The 18,594-nt window shown below is 42.6% G+C and overlaps 1 protein-coding gene across 1 annotated transcript; it reads right to left on the bottom strand.

The window, feature by feature from the left end:
* Positions 1-11,928: 11,928 nt before the first annotated feature.
* Positions 11,929-17,943, bottom strand: LOC139457559 (uncharacterized). Its single transcript, XM_071238936.1, has 6 exons — positions 17,839-17,943; positions 13,022-13,177; positions 12,691-12,709; positions 12,483-12,535; positions 12,232-12,327; positions 11,929-12,074 (listed from the first exon to the last, which is right to left on the bottom strand). Exons 1-6 carry the CDS (start codon positions 17,915-17,917, stop codon positions 11,965-11,967), a joined length of 513 nt encoding a protein of 170 aa, XP_071095037.1. The 5' UTR covers positions 17,918-17,943; the 3' UTR covers positions 11,929-11,964.
* Positions 17,944-18,594: the final 651 nt, after the last annotated feature.

Here is an 18,594-nt window from a genome sequence, read left to right as displayed (position 1 = left end):
AGGGACTGTATCTAGCTAAATGTTATCCAAGTTCCCTAAATTCTTTCTTTCATTTAATGAATATGACAGGACTTGCTACACTGAGCCAGGTAGGACAACATTTATAAGGTGTTTTATCGAAGAGGCTGTGACCAAGTAACAAGACGCTTGTTCAGAGCTGAGAGGTCCACATCATTTCTGTGTTCATTGTTGACTCCTCACATAAGCATTACACAACATTGTGATCTTCAAAGCCAAACTAAACATAATATAATTTGTATTGGTAGTGGAACATTTTAAACATGTTGTTGAAACACTTGTCCCAAAGAGAAGAAATAATAATATTTATATAAAACATATCTCACCGGACAGCCGTCTTGTCCACTCTGTCTATACCTATTTCAACCGCGTTCTGTTTAACAAATTATGCTGCAAAATATTATTCAACAGCCTGACTCGCTGTATTGGTATTGAAATTTAATCTATAAACCATACACTGAATATGTATTGTCCTCTAACACAGGGGAGGAAACAAAGTGAATGATGATTTTTCATCGACACAATGATTCCGAAACACTGCCGTATTGATAAACTACAATCCGTTGCTTGTGTATGCATTCAGCCGGTATATCTAACTGACTTTCCTTGTTGTGATGTTGACAAACCAACATTAAATATAGTCATTTAGTCATACTCAAAGAGGGGCAGGAGTAGCCAAGAGTAGTTGTGTACATCGGTCTGGAACCAGAACCAAGATGGCGGCACTCCCGTTTCCGGTGGCGCGCGCCTCCAAGATGGCGGCGCTTCCGTTTCCGGGGGTGTGCACATCCAATATGGCGGCACTTCCGTTTCCGGTGGCGTGTGCATCAAAGATGGCGGTACTTCCGTTTCCGGTGATGTGCGCATCCAAGATGGCGGTACTTCCGTTTCCGGTGGCGTGCGCATCCAAGAGGGCGGCACTTCCGTTTCCGGTGGCGCACGCCTCCAAGATGGCGTTGCCTCCGTTTCCGGGGAGGATAGGGGAAAACCCGGAGAAGCGCACGTAAAAGTTGAACGGGATCGACATTGAAAGAAGCGCGTCAAAAATCGTTTGTTGTTGTTGTTCTAAACATAGACGGGGTGGCGGTGTTGAAGGGAGGGAGGGAGGGTGGGGGTGGTGAAGAGAGGGAGGGGAGGGTGGGAGGGAGGAAAGGAGGAGACGGGTTCATGGTTTGGGTTGGAGGGTCGTCAAAGCAAAGGATGAGAGTTGTCTTTTGGGTGAGATGGGTGGCCCTAAAAAGGGCCGTTTTGATGCTTACATGAAAGTGCACGCAGCGGTGCAAAGGCACGGGTGGACATTCATCTGTCTCCTCACAGGACACCTACCGGTGTGCGTTAACCGCCGCACGTAGGTGTCCTTGAGGATGGTCTTACAGTACACACATTGAAATGTTCCATCCCGTGCCCTTGTGCCAAGGGCGTACACAGGCAGACCCCCTTGGCATGTACCGTATTGCCATGGTGGAGGCAATGGCAATGGCGGTACTGCTTCTTTCTTCTCCAACTCCTAGCGACACCCTTTGTACAGTGGCAAAGCGTGCACCACTGAGGCGAGCTCCACATTCCAGTTTTCTTGATTTTTCGAATAAATTTTACAAGTGACACTGATCCACCCGATTCCACTCTTGTTTTATAGGAGAGGTACTGACACCCTGCTTCTTGGTTGGTTCCCCAGGCCGCAGCGCCGATTGGTTCGTTCCGGTGCCTGGCCAGCACCTCGGTTTTCGAAAACGGACCGACCCCTGTGTTTCTTTTCCATAGGAAATGTATTTTACCATGGGAGAGAAAGCACAACCTCGGTTCGGCCAATCAGAGCCCACCCTGGTCCGAGCGCGGCCTCTGATTGGTCGACAACCCAGGCTTCGGATTGGTCAGATTTCGATCCGTTTTTTTTTTCTTGGGTAGCCTTGGTATTTTTTAGGTAGACGGTCGTCTGAATGCTAAAGGTGGACCGTCATAAGTAGGCATGAACGTGATGTAAGAATGCTTACGTGATGCACGTTGTGTCAATCCCATGCCAATCGGAATGTTCTGTGTGTATGTGTTTGTCTTCAAACAGACGTTGACGTTGATCCATAGAATGATTATTATTATTATGAATGATCCCGAGGTGCTGACACTCGTGTAGGTTGACGGGTGTACTGTCATACGTGTTGCCATGTACACGCGGTGTTTCACGCATGTTGTCAGGCAAAACGTGATGTCCCGTGTATGTATGTTTGTGTGACTACAACCATAGATGTAGTATTGAGATGAATAGAGAAAGATCGATACACCTACGTGACGTTTGCACACGTAATGTACTTCGTGTCGCCATGCAAACGTCGTGTCCTGTGTGTGTGTCTTCAAATTATTATTATGATTATTTAATGATACCGAGGTGTTGACACCCGTGTAAGTCGACAGACGTACTGCGACATGTGTTTTCATGCACACGTGATGTTTGACTCGTGTCTCCATGCACACGCAGTGTACTACGTGTCTCTATTCATATATTTATATTTATATATTTATTTTATTTTTACACGTGTGCCTCCAAGAGGTCTAAGGGGAGGGTGTGGGTTCTTTGTTTTGGATTGTTGTTTGGGCTGGCAAAGCAAAGGATGAGAGTTCTCTTTTGGGTGAGATGGGTGGCCCTGAAAAGGGCCGTTTTGGGAAAGAAGAAAACTTTTCTGCTGCTGTCCAAGAAGAATCATCATGTCCAAGTTTATGACAAGACAAGGATCGTCGAAGCGGTACTTGCTGTCATCTGGGTATACCATCTGGGTATGTCATCGGGGTGCCCTACGTGACACCACAAGGGGTCCAACAAAAGAAAAGCTTGTAGGAAACAGGAAGCAGAAACAGACTGACCCATCCACAACAACAGCAGTAGACAAACGGGAACTTGAACGGGAACTGGAACGGGAACTTGAACGGGGAACTTGAACAGGAACACAGGACACGGGAAACGTCGCCCTCCTAGGCATCCGGCCGTGTTACGACTGTGTTCTTCTGATTCACATTCTCCTCGCGCAGATAGTGGTGTAGCTGTAGCTTTGAATATCTCCATGGGCTAAATATTTTACAGGCCATGGAAAAAGTCCAACAGTCCAACAAAGACCTGACTTGTGCGAACACTGTCCATGGAGAGAAGAAGGGTATGGTCCCAGCCGTGAGACCGTGTTTCGAGGTCCCACCACGCGACATGATGTTTGTGTGTGGTTGACAAAGCGGGCTGAAAAACCCAAGAAGAACAAGGATCAAGAGGAAGAGGAGGGCAGCACACGCAAGGGGATAACAGCACACCTGGGGGAAAAAAAGAAAAGAGGATGGAACCCCCTCAAGAATCCACGCTTCCAAACGTCAACGACATGCATCACCCCAGCAGGAGGAGGTGGAAGAGGTGGAGGGGGAAGAGGTCATGGAAGTGGAGAAAACAAAGAAGCCAAAGAACAAGAGCACCACCACGACAGTCCAGAAGGAGGATCGCATTTATGTGATGGCCCACAATGCACGATCCTATGATTTACACTTGATCCTGAAGGGTCTGTACCCCCTTCTGGTGAAACTCCCCACCAAGATACGACATGGACAACAGATTCTGCAGGTGACCCTGGGACGGTTGTGTTTCGAAGACAGCTTAAATTTCATCCCTTACCCCCTGAAAGCCTTTCCCAAGAGCTTTGGGCTGAAAGAACTGAAGAAAGCGTATTTTCCGCACTTTTTCAATACCGAAGCCAACCAGACCCACAGTGGTGTCTATCCACCAGCCGTCATGTACGATCCCGATGGCAACCTGAAACCCAATACCATCGCCATTCTTCCACCTCAAGGCTACCAGCCCAAGAGAAACTATTCCCAAGCCTGTATGCACTGGCTCCAATATCTAATGGAAAGGGACCCCCATCTGCATCTCCAGCACGCCAGGAATGGTAAATGAACCCCAGACCCGATGGAACGCGCACGACCTGCAAAGTGCGAGGGTTCACTTTGAATTACCGAAACAAACAACATCTCAACTTTGACACCATGAAAGGCCTGATACTGGGACAGCGGCCTGGGAAAGAGGGGAAGAAAATCAGTTTGGATTACCCTCATCAGATCATTCGAAAAGGACCTCGGCACGAAAATGCTCTTGTGAGCCGACCCACCCGAAAAGACTATCGTACCGCGTACGACAAGCGACGTCTCGTCTAGGACGAAACCACAGGACTGCCTGTAGACACGCTCCCCTCTGGGTACAGAGATGACTTTCTATAAAATGATATACCATTGGGGTTTCATCAACGGATCGAAACTGAATCGACATGAACCCCTACAGAAAAAAACGGATCGAAATCTGACCAATCCGAAGTCTGGGTTGTCGACCGATCAGAGGCCACGCTCGGACAGGGTGGGCTCTGATTGGTCGAACCGAGGTTGTGCTTTCTCTCTCACGCTACAAGTCTAACCCTATGGAAAAGAAACACAAGGATCGGTCCGGTTTGGAAAAATTGAAGCTCAGACCAGACACCGAAATGGACCAATCGGAAAGCAGGACGTCGGTGTCTTTTAATACGTCCAACGCTCTCCGGTCATCACTTTTCACTGAACGGACCAAGCAACAACATCGTCCCTCTGATTGATATTCCTCACGTTGTGTTGGTTGTTGGCGTTTTATCTGGAAGAAACATGTGTTTGGAGAGAGTACCATCAAGTGAAGACTTGGAAAGAAGAAACAACGAACAGAAAATCCGGACAACATCATGTCGACACAGTTGAATGCCAAGACACGGAGCGACATGGGTGGTAAAAGAAACAGGGGAGATGAGAACGGTGACATGACTGCTGACATGTGGGGTGATGTGTACGACATGTTGTGTGCCAAGATACAGGCTGACGACGCGTACGCCGAGTTACGTTTAAAGATGCGGAAACTGACTGAACCCCAGAAAGTAGCCCCGGTGAAGACGATAAAGAAAACCCAGAAGAAAAAAACAAGCAAACCAACAGCAGCAGTAGCAGCAATAGCGGCAACACCCACCACCACCACCACCACGGCAGCTGTTGTCACCACAGCAGCAGCAACACCCCCCCCCCCGCCCACCCCCCTTCATCCTTTTTGAAACCTGCAACACCTACAACGCCTGCAAAAAGACGATCCCGGAAGAAATTATCTCTGAAGATCGCTCATCAAGAACAACTGTAAGTACCATTCAGTACTTCTTTGTCTCAGTCATTCTTGATGTGATGTTGATCTTCATGATGATGTCTATGTTGATGATGACTATACCTATTTATATGATTAATTGACTCTGTCCTATGATTGACAGGACCCCTGATGTCAGTTCAGCCCAGTCCGTGCTAGAACAGTGGTGGGAACAAACCCCTCGGGAGCCCACCTATTCACCGAATGCTCCTGTGACGCTGACGACGGGTGACAGTGAAGACCATGAAGCGCTCATGCTGGCCACCCTCCCTTCCATGGATCTGGATACGCTCCCCCTGCTTGATGCTTCTTGGTCACCAGCCTCACAAGAAGATGTCTTCTCCTCAGGTATGCCCATGGTTTGCGACGTTGACAACGTTGACCAGGATCCTTATGGAGAAGCTCAACTCACTCCCCTACAACGTGAATGTAGTGTTTGCCGACACAACAACATGTTAAGATACATCAGTTGCAACAGCGGACAAGTGATGTGTCATGTCTGTTGTATGGAGCTCATAGACTGTACTTGTTTTGTATGTTGACAAATGACAAGTATGATGACAGCCCTATCACATCTGAGGATCACATGTTATGGTGGTCCTCATCTTCACTAGAAGAACTTTACAACACGTAAGCTGCAACCGTAGTCAAATGGTGTGTCATGTCTGTTTCAGGGACGTCATAGACTGTACTTGTTTAACGGATGGACCTCTCACATGTTTGAGGGAGGACCACATCTTATGGGATTGAAGATGGAAGAGCTTGAAGGAGGAAAGAGGAAAACGTTGCCGCGTTGTTGTAGGGACATGCAAAGCACTCCCTCCTCCATTGTCATTTTGTATTTCCAATGTATCTGGTTGTGATTGGGTTTTTTCATTATTAAACAGTGATTGATTGAACTGACTCTGTGTGTCTTGATTGATCTCAACTCCAATAGAGTACCGAACTGAGGGTAGAGGTTGAGTTGAGATGTCGTCTACGCTGTCTGTCTGTCTGTCTGTCTGTGCGTCTGTCATGTCAGTGCACACCAAAGTGTAAAATTACAATAAAAATAGATAAACGACAAAGGTCATGCTTGAAAGATCAGCTGCCTGGTGTCCATCATTCCAGGTCACATCACCACATCCCCGTGTGTCATGTCATGTCATGTGTCATGTATCATGCCGCGTGTCAGTCAACCCAAACACAGGATGACGTCACGTGATGAGGTGAAGGAGGAGGAGGTGGAGGTCATGACCTTCCTTTGAAGGGAAGTAGGGAGGAGAGTTTCATAAAATCAGGCGAACCCTCAGACCTTCGTTCAGTGAAGTCACAGTCATCATGGAGCAAAGACGGTCTATGAATGCCATGTCATCCTCCCGAGATGTTGTCCCCGATTCCAAGTGGGTGTCTGAAAAGGTGGGAGAACAAGAAGCGAGAAAACGTCTACTCTTTAGGGACGACACCCTCTTGATGGACGACACATGGCGACTCAGTGACATTCTGGAGGGACCTTTTCCTTCTTACACCTTGTGTCATCCTTCTCATCCTCACTATGATTCATTTCAAGAACGTCTGAGGTCTTTTAAAACGTGGCCTAAACAGATGACCCAGGCCACGTATGACATGGCCATGGCTGGCTATTTCTATCCAGGACGAGGTGACTGTGTGACCTGTTATTGCTGCGGTGTGGCACTCCGCCAATGGGAAGCCACAGACAAACCCTGGAAAGAACATCTGAAGCACGCCAAAGTCCCCTGCGAGTACTTGTGTGTGTTTTGTCCTGATGGAGAAGTGAACGAAAAAAACACGTTTGGTGTCCCAAGAAGCACGGAAGAGAAGAGTCGAGTGTCTTGTTCACCCTAAGTGACAAAGTTTCTTTTTTCAAAGTGTACAGACGTTCATACCCTCGTGGTCACCCCCGTGGTCACCACCCCGCCTCGTGTTCACAAAAATCACTGGAACGCCCCTAATCCTGTGACTCTTTGTTTTCTTGTGTTGGTTCATGTGAGCGGGGGATTAAAAAAAAGTTCAACCCATAGTCGTGTTATGTGGTCTGTAGGATGAAGAAAAAACAAAACAGGATCGAAATGCACACCCCGATAAAAAACCGGATCGAAATCTGACCAATCAGAGGCTTGGGTTGTCGACCAATCAGAGACCGTGCTCGGGTCATGCTGGACTCTGAATGGTCGAACCAGGGTTGTGCTTTCTCTCCCATGGTAAAATCCATTTCCTATGGAAAAGAAACACAGTGGTCGGTCCGTTTTGGAAAACCGAGGTACAGACCAGGCACCGAAACGAACCAATCGGGGATGCGGCCTTGGGAACCAATCAGGAACCAGGGTGTCAGTGGCTCTCCTATAAAAACAAAACAAGAGCGAAGCCACTCACACACACACTCCATTCTATGAAACCAATCATGCCAGCTCGGTACAGTTGTATGAAGTGCCAGACCGACAGTCACAGTTACCTGTACTGCCCTGAAGTGACATGCCTCGAGTGTGACGCTCAAGGTCACCGTCACTATGTCTGTCCGAAGATGAACAGTCAAGAGAAGCAGAACCTGGGCCCCTTTTACAACTGTCAAGACATGGGTCATTTCGCTGCAGATTGCCCAGAACCCAGTTGAAAGAAGACACCCCAGCGTCCCTGTTACAACTGCCAAGTCGTGGGTCATTTCACTGCAGATTGCCCAGAACCCAGTCGAAAGAAAACGCCTGCAACACCGTCCACGTCGACACCCGTGACACCCGTTACACCCGTTTCACAAGTGCTTCATCTCATAGAAGACATGCACGCCGATGTCCTCGACCTAAAAGAATGCATCGCACAACTCCGTGCGGGCATCACACCTCGTGTAGAGAAAAGAAAACGGGTCAGAAGCCTCTCAATAAAACACGCTTCAAAGCGCCGACGACACCTTCAGTCCGAGGATGAGATGGAAGTAGAGGATGAAGAAGATAGATCATCTGAACAAAGTGACTAACGCATGAGGGGCATGCTGCTCCACTGTTTTTTACCAGTGTCCCATCGTTTCCAGTTTTTCCAGTGTTCCAGTGTTCCAGTGTTCTACCGTTTCCTGGCGTTTCCAGTTTCCAGTTTCCAGTTTGTTTTCCAACGGCCCTTTTCAGGGCCACCCATCTCACCCAAAAGACAACTCTCATCCTATTCCTTGACGACCCTCCAACCCAAACCATGAACCCGTATCCTCCTTTCCTCCCTCCCTCCCTCCCCTCCCTCCCTTCACCACCGCCAGAACAACAACAACAAACGATTCTTGACGCGATTCTTTCAATGTCGATACCGTACACCTTTTACGTGCGCTTCTCCGGGTTTTCCCCTATCCTCCCTGGAAACGGAGGAACTACTGCCCAGTCGTCTAAGGCGCCACGATTCGCTGTGCAGATTTGCGTCCCTTTCACCGAAGTGGTAAACGTCTGAGACCTGCATCACGTCGGGCTTTCCTCCTACAATAAGCTAACACGCAGCGATATAACTGGAATACTGTTAAAAGCGGCGTTAAAAACAACTCACTCATTCCCTGATACTGGAAGGCAGGAAGACTTCAAATAACGCGTGACCTAAATACTTCACAGCTGAATTCCCTTTCAGCGTACGTCAGCATAACACAAATTGGATAAAAAATTGTTGACCCAATTAGCTCACTTATAGTTAGATCATTCCGTTTGTTAACATTATCCGTTGAAGATAATTTTAGAAGGAAACTTAGTGCAAGGTAAAAACATTAGGTAAAACATAATGAAAGCAAGAATTACATAAAATCACACCAACCGTGAAAGGTACTAAAGGTACTGTTCAAAAAGTTAGTCCTTAAACTGGTGCAAACCACGAGTTTGACTGCATGTTTCAAATGTTTCTCAGGTTAATGTTAAATGTGTCTGCCAATTTTGTGTTGACTCTTTGAAGTTTTTAACCGAGGCGGTCGGGTAGCCTAGTGGTTAAAGATTTAGCTTGTCACGCCAAAGACCCGGTTCGATTCCCGACATTGGTATAATGTGTGAAGCCCATTTCTGGTGTCCCCCGCCTTGATATTGCTCGAATATTGCTAAAAGCGGCGTTAAACCATACTCACTCACTTAAAGTGTTTTACCACATATTTCGAGTCCCTTCACATCGATAAGGAGACAAATCGTAAACTATTCGGATTTTCATGACAGTGTCGAGAATGAGTACCAACTTTACAACCAGTCTCTTATGAATGTCGGCTGCGCCGTAAATCTTACTACTTGTTTTCAAAATTAATTACTGAGTTGAATTTTATGAATTTTTTCCTCTGCTGTTCTTGTAATTCCCTGTTTTTTCAACAGGAGAGAATTGTGGAAGGGAGCTCTGATCTGGATAGTAGCTGTTCACAATCTGCACTGTTGTCATACACAGTCATGTCAATATTAATGTCGTTTCTCTGATGTTGAGCAGACCTCTTGTCACTCCTAGTGTTACTGCATTTTGTCAGAGTCAGGTAAAACGTTACTTTTCAATGTTCGCTCTTGTTTTAATCAAACTCCTGTGTCACCTCTAGTGGATGTTCTCTGACCAGATTGACTGTCGAGACATTCACACATGAACCCATCATTATGACGTTTGTGATTTTTAGCCGCACTCAGTAATATTCCAACTATATGATGAAAGCATGGTCTTGACCACACAAACCAAGACATATATTAAGGTTGATAGGGATCTGAAGTAACCAGGAATCTCTTCTCTAATACTTCTGCTAAAATCAATACAATTATTGATGCGTGTCGATTCCCAAACTGAAAATATGTTAACACAGAAATCAGGGCGTAAAAGAACCTAGTGTGAAACCAAAAAACAACCAACAAGTGATGTACAAGCAACAAATGTATTACAAAAAATAACTAGATTAACAAATCAATACAAATTACTACACAGAAATAAGAATGGCGGTAAAAAATAAAGTGGTAGTACAATAGTCTATGATGATTTTGGAAAATAAGATTGTTGATGATAAACAAATAACATTGTAAAAAGTTTACATTATAAATGAATAATATTACCTGTTGAAGAGTACTTTCTGTTAAATTTATTTTATTTGTAAAATATATCTACATCTACCTTGCAACAATTGAAGACAATTTGAGAAAGGTACTCAGCTTTAAATAGATAATAGTACAATATTAGTGTCGGAAGATGACAACAGTGCTGTGTGGGTAGTGCTTCGTTAGCAGACTCAGCAAACATTGTAACTGGCAGTCTTTGATATTTAAGTTTATTTATTCACAACATTATATCCCAGTGCACCTTTGTTGCACATATCATCACGCTCTGCATTTTTTGTCCTTTTTCGTCGAGGTGTAATGAAGCATCGCATCTGTCCAACACAAAAAATCTAGTGTTTGTAATCCAGTAATCGTCTTTGTTAAACTATGTGTGGATATATTACAGCGTTGAGAGGTAGTCGACTTTAAGTTGTGACCGAAAACTCAAGTTGACAGGGTGGATATGCTCTTGGACAGCATGACAATGTGCTCACTCAGTTTAATGGGTGATAGTCCAAGGACGTGTAGTTAGGTGTAACGTTACGTAAGTGGGCTTCCCGTCTAACAAAGAAGTTGTGTTTTTTCTGGAGAAATATCATGTGACTCCCTTTGTCGTTCTGAAATAAGGAGATTGTGATACCCTTTTATTGCCAGCCCACGTATCATTGACGAGACCCTCAGCAATAATTTACACCCTGTATTCATAGGGAATACATTTATCAAACAACCAGTGATCATTATACGAGTGTGTTTCCGTATCGTAAATACACTGTATCATGAATAAATCTTAATAGTTCGCGAGCATGTGTCCTCACATAAACACATCAATATGGTATCTATGCCAATATATATTGGCAAAATGAATGCAATAACACGTGACCAATTCAGCTAATCAAAATGCAGGAATTGCAATGAACACAATACAAATTTGATTATTTAATATTTAAATCTCCTCATCAGTTCATCCATTACACCCAAAACACACAAAGTACACTTGTCAGTATTCATCTATACACATGATTTGCAAAGGTTTGGCGATTTTAAATGAAACTATACTTACTGGACCAAGACCTACAACACTAAATGTGATGCGACCGATGAATCATTCACCAGTTTACACAATATAATTTTGCTTTAATAAAAAAAAAACCAATGAAAAGTGTTGTGACACATAACAATTTCTTATGCTATATGTTTACATAGTTACAAAAACTATAAGTTGTAGATCGGAAAAAGCGTGCGGTTTTTTGCTTTGAAGCAGTGTTTTAAGGATTTATTCTGTCTCTCAGAAATGCATGTGCACCCTGTAGTGCTCGTGGCGGGGTATAAGAGATTTATGCCTCGGCTGAGAAGTGTATTACCCTTCACAATATTTTATCAGGATTCTGACAAGCAGATATGATAACATGAAATAACATATGTATATTCTCCAAGGTAACCGTCATCTATTAACATTAAAAGTAAACTAAAGGTAAAGACATTTATCTGTTCACGAGCTATGTATAACTGTCCTTTGATGTCATAACTTTTCATGCTTCTTTGTGTATTCCCAGCATCTGGAAATAAAAGACATATATTGAAGGTTTATACCATAATGTCATAGTATCACATGAATACAGTACGGAAAGTGTCACATTTGATACAAATTCTACAATAGAACAGAGAAGAAAGCATATGCTTCTGCTTGAGACTAAAATCGCTTCGTGTATACAGTTTATTATGTAAGCTTACATTTTGTTTTCAAGGGCATAGCTAGTTTAGATAGTAGCTACCCTAATGTTGAAAGCGGGTATTCTGATATGGAGATGCGTTGATGGACTCGTAAGACACAGGAGGCGGCTCTGTCATATCTTTGTAGGTACTTGTCTCTGCTTTGGCTTCGACTGAAAAATTGGAAACGCATTTACAAAAAACAAATTCAAAAGTTGTAACACTTCTGAGGGTAACATAACGTTTAATATCATGCGTACAGTACCTTCACTGAGTTGAGAATGATTGAGAACTGCCATAGTATGTAAAAATGCCACAGTAGCCATTTACCGTTTGTATTCTGGTAAATCTTCAACTGTGTGTAAGGTTGTTTTTCCGATCCCTCTTTATCCAAGCGTGAGTTCTGAGCCGGACCACTGATGTGATCTATAAAAAAGCGACGAAACCATTTCCATGAGAAGGTTCATTGCACAATTCCAATTATATGACTTTAAGAAATCAATACGAACAACGCTAAATAGTTCCAGGCATAATTGTGACCACTGCCATCTATCTGACGAGCAACGCTGACTTAAACCTACCCAAGGATGAATATCCTTTGTTTTCCATTTCTTCAATTTCTGGATTTCTGGTGCTACAAAAGTAAGTTAGGTCGGTTTATATAATTAATTAATGAATCGATCGCCTTTAAAGCATTATGTTTGTTTCTCATTATAAGAGACATTTAATTTATTTTGAAAGCAAATTATTTCAAAAAGTGCTATTAGTACATTAGCACATTTACGCTACCTTGTTTGTGAAGCAGTTCCTGAAAAGCAGAGAATGTTTATCAAGTACCTGTAATATATACATCACAAAATGATGACGAGGACATTTAGGAAATTTTGCAAAAGTGAGAAACTAATGATATCATTAATTGTGTATACATATATATCAAAAACCTACTGGATATGCTCGTTCTTAGTCAATAATGATTTAGATGCATTGGTAACGTTTACGTCCACGCACAACAGTCATCGATAATAATTAACATCACTTTGGAGTGAAACATCCCTTCACTAAATATCGCCACACCACTGTTTGAAATATACTACAATACTACTGAGATTTAACAACATACCTTTTAATATGTTTCCAAACCTGAACCCCTTCCTATAGAGGACAGTCAGAACTAGTCCTTCAATCAGCAGGGTAAGAATGAGGGTTCCTATTGTGCTTCCTGCTATCACGGCTAGAGTGTTACATTCGACATTGAGTGGTTGTGGGTTTAAGGGGCCTGCAGTATAAAATGAGTATTGTATGACATAAGTATTGATTGCGTGTTTACTGAACACAGAGCTGACTTATTGACTTCAAGTTGTGTATTCTTTAAATGCAAGATGTTGGATGCATTTGCATAGATAATGCATGTAACGGAGTCAAAGGTAAAGATATCCCTGACTAATTTCCATTTCCAAATCCAAATATATTCTCTAAAACAGTAAGGAATTATGAAACATAGGTATCACTCTGATCCACGAGTATTCTTGATTATAATTATCTACAGTAACATGAAAGCTTTCAACGTTTGCTTGATGTGGTTTTTGATCATATTGGGAATGCGTCGTGTACAACGTGAAGAATGCATACGGACTATTGACATGCTTCAAACTGGTTTATCTCCGCGAGATAAATCAAGTGTATTCGATGTGTCTCAGTCTGTGATTGGCGAAATCTAAATGGAAATGGAGTTTCCATCACAACGTGATCCGTTTTCCCACGAAGCTGATGTGACTTATTCTGCAGAGAGCTAAGCACTCGTTACCTTTTCTATCTGAGATGGATCAAGGGTCAATACATCAATAATAACATGGTCTGTAAACACATGACGCTTTTGCATCACATACTATGAACAGACGGTGCGACAATGTTGCTGCATCCTATGCCTGTATAATGATTCCTATCGATCTCAAATTTCTAAATGTAATTATATTATATGTTGCTTTACTTGCTTTGGGTTGAGAATGTAACATGGGGATTGGAAAGATGTAAATATATTACTAAAAGGAACCTTATCTTTGTATCACACATGTATCATGATATGTGTACACACAAACTGCATAAATCATTATGAAAATGTTTTTGAAAAGCATTCCTAACTGTAAGTTATTCCACTCAACACGTTTGTGTTAGTCGGGCTCAATGGTCAAAGGCAGGTCAGGTCTGTCGTGGGGACAGGTGGGAAACGTTGACCCAGATTCGGAGTAGCGAGGTATGAGTACTTTTGTACAGCGTGAATAATTGATATATCAGGCCATATGAGTAAACATACAGTACGCTTAGCAATAAAGTGTGCTTCATGGTTATATAAAAACTGACTGCTCACTCACAACTAACAATAGCTGCATGTATCCATTCATCTACTTCATTAGAAAACAATAGTGCAACTATATAACTATTACTTTGAAAAGATTAATCACATATTGATCAATGCACTTCTCACATTGATAGGGAAGCTTTCAATTCAAGTCAGGAAGAAGCTTTCTGAAACCACACTGAAAAACCCCATTCATGGAAGCTTTCAGGTCATCGTTGTCGTCATGGTGCTTTCCACAAAGGTGTTCTTTCAGTTTAAGAAATCACTTGGTGACATGTCTGCCGAGTATGGAGGGTGATGAGGCTCTTCGAACGCACATTGTCGCACAGAATCCTTTACACGTCGAAAGGTCTGAGAAGAGGCATTGTCATGAAGTTGTAGAACTCCAACTGTCAGCACATCCTTGACGCTTTTCTTTGATAGAATTTCTAAGGCGATGATTTCTTTGGTGCCAGAGAAGTGGAATGGTGTCATTACATGGACTGACGTTTTGACTCTGGATCATAGAGGTAGACCAATGTTTCATCACCCGTTTCTAATCTCTTTTTGAATTTGACGAAATCCTCCACAATTAGTGCTAATGTTCTTGACCTGTCGTAGGTGTTGCTCCATCGCATACATGCTCATCTTCTCATGGATAAGAGGTCTGGAGAAACAGCCGGCCATGGCGGTACAGCAATGTTATGTTGCCTCTAAACGTCACCAAAAAACTCGAACGATGGCGTCGCGGTAGCGAGCGCCTTTCAAATTGCCATTAACAATGATTAGCTGTGTTCTCACATGAGTTGTGACGCCACCCTATACCATTATACTTCTACGTCAAACGTGACAATGTTGAATAACAAAAACCCTTGAACGGCCTTTAGAGCTGCCCAGATGAAACCTGGACTCGCCTGTAAACAGTATACTGTCCAAATCTTGTCTTCTGAACTTCGAATGCCGTATTCACCAAGTTAGGCGTGACTGACGGTGACGAGGGAATAACATTGGGCGTATCGCTGGACGCAAACGCTTGCGTACTTTTCGGCCACTAACTGGACAGAGCTGTTAATGCGGCAGTTTGGTATCGAATCCGTAGATACCCCAAGCTAATTTGGTTGACTTGACGCATTGAACGTCTCCAAAGAGATGATATAGTGTTTTGATGAACATACAAAATGTCTGGAAACTTCGTTTTACGCAATTCAAAAGTTGTTCTTTTAGCACCTGTTAGCTGAAAAATTATTGTGCGCTGTTCTCATTCAGAAACATGAGTATGAGGATCCCCCAAAACAGGCAATAAATAGAGAATACTACACTCATTCTCGTTAGATACCATTTTTACGAAACGAGTGGACTTTCTATGGTATCTGAGCGAGCGAAAGTTTCGTACAAATGGTATCTAACGAGAATGAGTGTGGTATTTCATTTATTACCCACGTTAAATATATATTTAAGTGTCAATACATAACAATTTTCGTTCATTGACTGACCAAACTGAAACCGGTTGCAAAATCTGGTTGCACATGGATATTGATATATGCCCAAATATGGGCATTGTTGACATTTCTATGCATACGCATTAACAACATACGACTGCAGTTGTGTTTGCAAACAAAACAGCGCCGACGCACAAGATCCTCTTGAAAGAAATTCTTTAACTTATGGTAATCCAAGCGCCATGTTAGTAAGAAGGACACCTATATGAAAATTTGAAAAGTCACATTCGCGCAGCGCTTTGAATATCAGACTGACAGTCGGTCACTCGCACTGCCGGTGTCCCGTCTGTGCAATCAAAATGGTTTGGTTTCCTTGCTCTATCAGCTGAATTTATATCATGTTTGTACCATTTTGGAAGAGGGAAGAGTGTTCGCCAAAGACATTCATGTTAACTGTACCACCCTATACTGAAAACGTTAAAATCTCAAGTCTGCTTGCAAGTCAGTGACAGCCTCGAACGATCGAAGGGCAAAGTTACCACCGGATTAAGAAAAGACAACGATGATCTAGGCCTACACACAGCGTTTTACGCTAGAGATAGGGAATGTTATTGTTCACATTTGGGATGTTTGGGGCCACAAAAGCAGAAGTCAGGCACAATTCCACGGAGTTTTCGAATGGCTTGTATCAGAACTGTTCACTTTTAATGATCTGGTCGTGCAGTCGTGTAGAATCTACGTTCATTCATGAACAACGCCTCCCGTAACAGCGCCACAAAATACGCGTCGAAGGGGACACTGATGGCACAACCGCATCATCCCAAGTAAGTCTAAATATCTGTCCAGATAGTTTAAACAGACTTCATTTCACCACGCTTATCCTTTTACGTAAAATCGAATTGAAAGTTGCGAAAGCGGTCGGGTGCGTCACGCTCATAGGGACCCTCGCTCTCCTGATCGGTAGTCGTAAATTGTAAATGGAAATAGCTCGATTATATAATGTCTGTAGAAGCTCTATGCATAACTTATATATAATGCAAACCAAATTTGATGCGTGTGACTATTTTGTTTGGTTTAATAAAGTGTTTGTAAATATCTCTCGTTCTCATTAATTTCTTCAGTTCTGCCTTGTAATGAATGACGTCTCGCGATTTTTTATGAATGAAAAAAGTAGTCCCGGTGTGACAGAGGTCACGGTTATCCAATCAAAACGAATAAAACAAGGTCAATCTTGTACGACACACGTGTGACGTACGGATTTAGTATCTTACCACCTGTATTTTCACCACGTGGGTAATAATTACATGAATGTCCTAGTTGAAGTAAGGTAAAGGTGTTAGGATCTACACCGAAACGTCGCATTAATTGTAATAAACTTGTTCATCCATAGAACTTGTCTTACTTCATCACACCAATTTCTAAATGCCACTGAAAGAAGTTATGAATATCATAGTTGTGAATCATGACCTTAAAATCGAGGAGATATATTATTTAATTTCAGAATCAATTTATTTTCTTGAACTTTATATTAAGCATAGTTACTTTTTTCCCGTAACTATATATTGTATAATGTTTGTTCCATAACAGTGTGTGTGTGTGTGATAATGTATGCTCATTGATTAGGTGCAGTTCACCATGTAAACAGTTGTCAGTGTTGGGTTTCCTTGTACATCATGCACCTTTCAGAGAGTTTGAATAACCTTTCTTTGGTATCACTGTCTCAGAATCCGATGTAGTCTGCATGTATCGGGTCGTGACTGATAACGATTGTATTGAAATTAATACGTCACTGACTTAATGTTTGGGAATGTCCCATGGAAACATCAAGTAGTATGTTCTTGACAACTAACTTGCCTCATTTAGCTTAATCTTGACACTAAAAAAATCCTTATGACAAGATGAGTGGTACATTTCCTTGAAAACAAAGTGAAGAACAGATCCAGGTTCCAAATATGTTAGATACATTTAGACAACTACTTATCTGTTGGGTAATATGTTAATCCTGATGCAGAGTTTTGTGGAATGTTTTTCCAATGCCTCGTGCCTGTCACTGAAATGAGTCTTTTCGCATGCTTATATTTTTTTGCTAATTTATAGTTATTAATGATTATGTTTGTGACAATGTTCTTTATCTTTACATATTCTCAGTTGAAAGAGCACTACCTTTCTTTAGCGTCACTGTCTCAGGATCCGATGTAGTCTCCATATATCGGGTCGTTGTTGATAATGACTGTGTTGACATGACAGGACTTGATGTTTGGTCATGCTCCTCCGCACCTGTAGGACAAGAGCTTATCTCTGTGTATATCGTTTGAACAGGCCATTCATTTTAGTAGCTCAAATAATTGAATGAAGTTAAAAGTGAAGGTAAAATAGAACAACGTTACAAATAAATCAATATATTCACACAACGATTTGTAATATGTTAATCCAATGTCATGTCTTTTAGGTCTTATCGCATAGTCTCGTTATTTAAATAATGTATGGCCATTGGTGACTACTTTTGTGACAATGCACTTTATTGCTAAAGATTTATAAAGGTACAACACAGTGATTATGTCATACCCACCTATTGTATAATTGTTGCTTCTCGGATATATGTAGCTATCGTTAAAACTTTTCCCGCACTGCCACGCTGATCCTTGGTCTGTGGTGGAGTTAAACCTAAACGTCATACTGTGGATCTTGAGATTGCAACTCACATTGATGCGGCTGATGATGTCAACCCTATAGACGAGTTGTTGCTTAGCACAAATAGGGGAGTTTTGAGTAACGACTATAGGTTTGTTGTTCTGCAGCCACCCAATATTTGCTGCAGAATCATTACGGATGCTACAGATGAAGGTGAAGAGTTCTCCATCTGTTGCTGTTAATGGTGAACTCGTCAGCAAAAGATCACCTACGGAAGCAAAATAATAG

The sequence above is a fragment of the Haliotis cracherodii genome, unplaced genomic scaffold (genome assembly GCF_022045235.1).
Source record: "Haliotis cracherodii isolate W230 unplaced genomic scaffold, xgHalCrac1.p SCAF_12, whole genome shotgun sequence".
Classification (NCBI taxonomy): domain Eukaryota; kingdom Metazoa; phylum Mollusca; class Gastropoda; order Lepetellida; family Haliotidae; genus Haliotis; species Haliotis cracherodii.
Note: the sequence above shows the minus strand (reverse complement) of the source record. Positions and strands in the feature narration are given on the sequence as shown.

What these genes read in the sequence shown, in the direction of transcription:
- LOC139457559 (XM_071238936.1), bottom strand. Translation starts at nt 17,917, where the DNA reads ATGTCAACACAGTCATTATCAACAACGACCCGATATATGGAGACTACA. An exon ending in GACAGTGACGCTAAAGAAAG is followed by an intron (nt 13,178 to 17,838) that starts GTAGTGCTCTTT and finishes TTTATACTGCAG; the next exon opens with GCCCCTTAAACCCACAACCA. An exon ending in GATTTACCAGAATACAAACG is followed by an intron (nt 12,075 to 12,231) that starts GTAAATGGCTAC and finishes CCAATTTTTCAG; the next exon opens with TCGAAGCCAAAGCAGAGACA.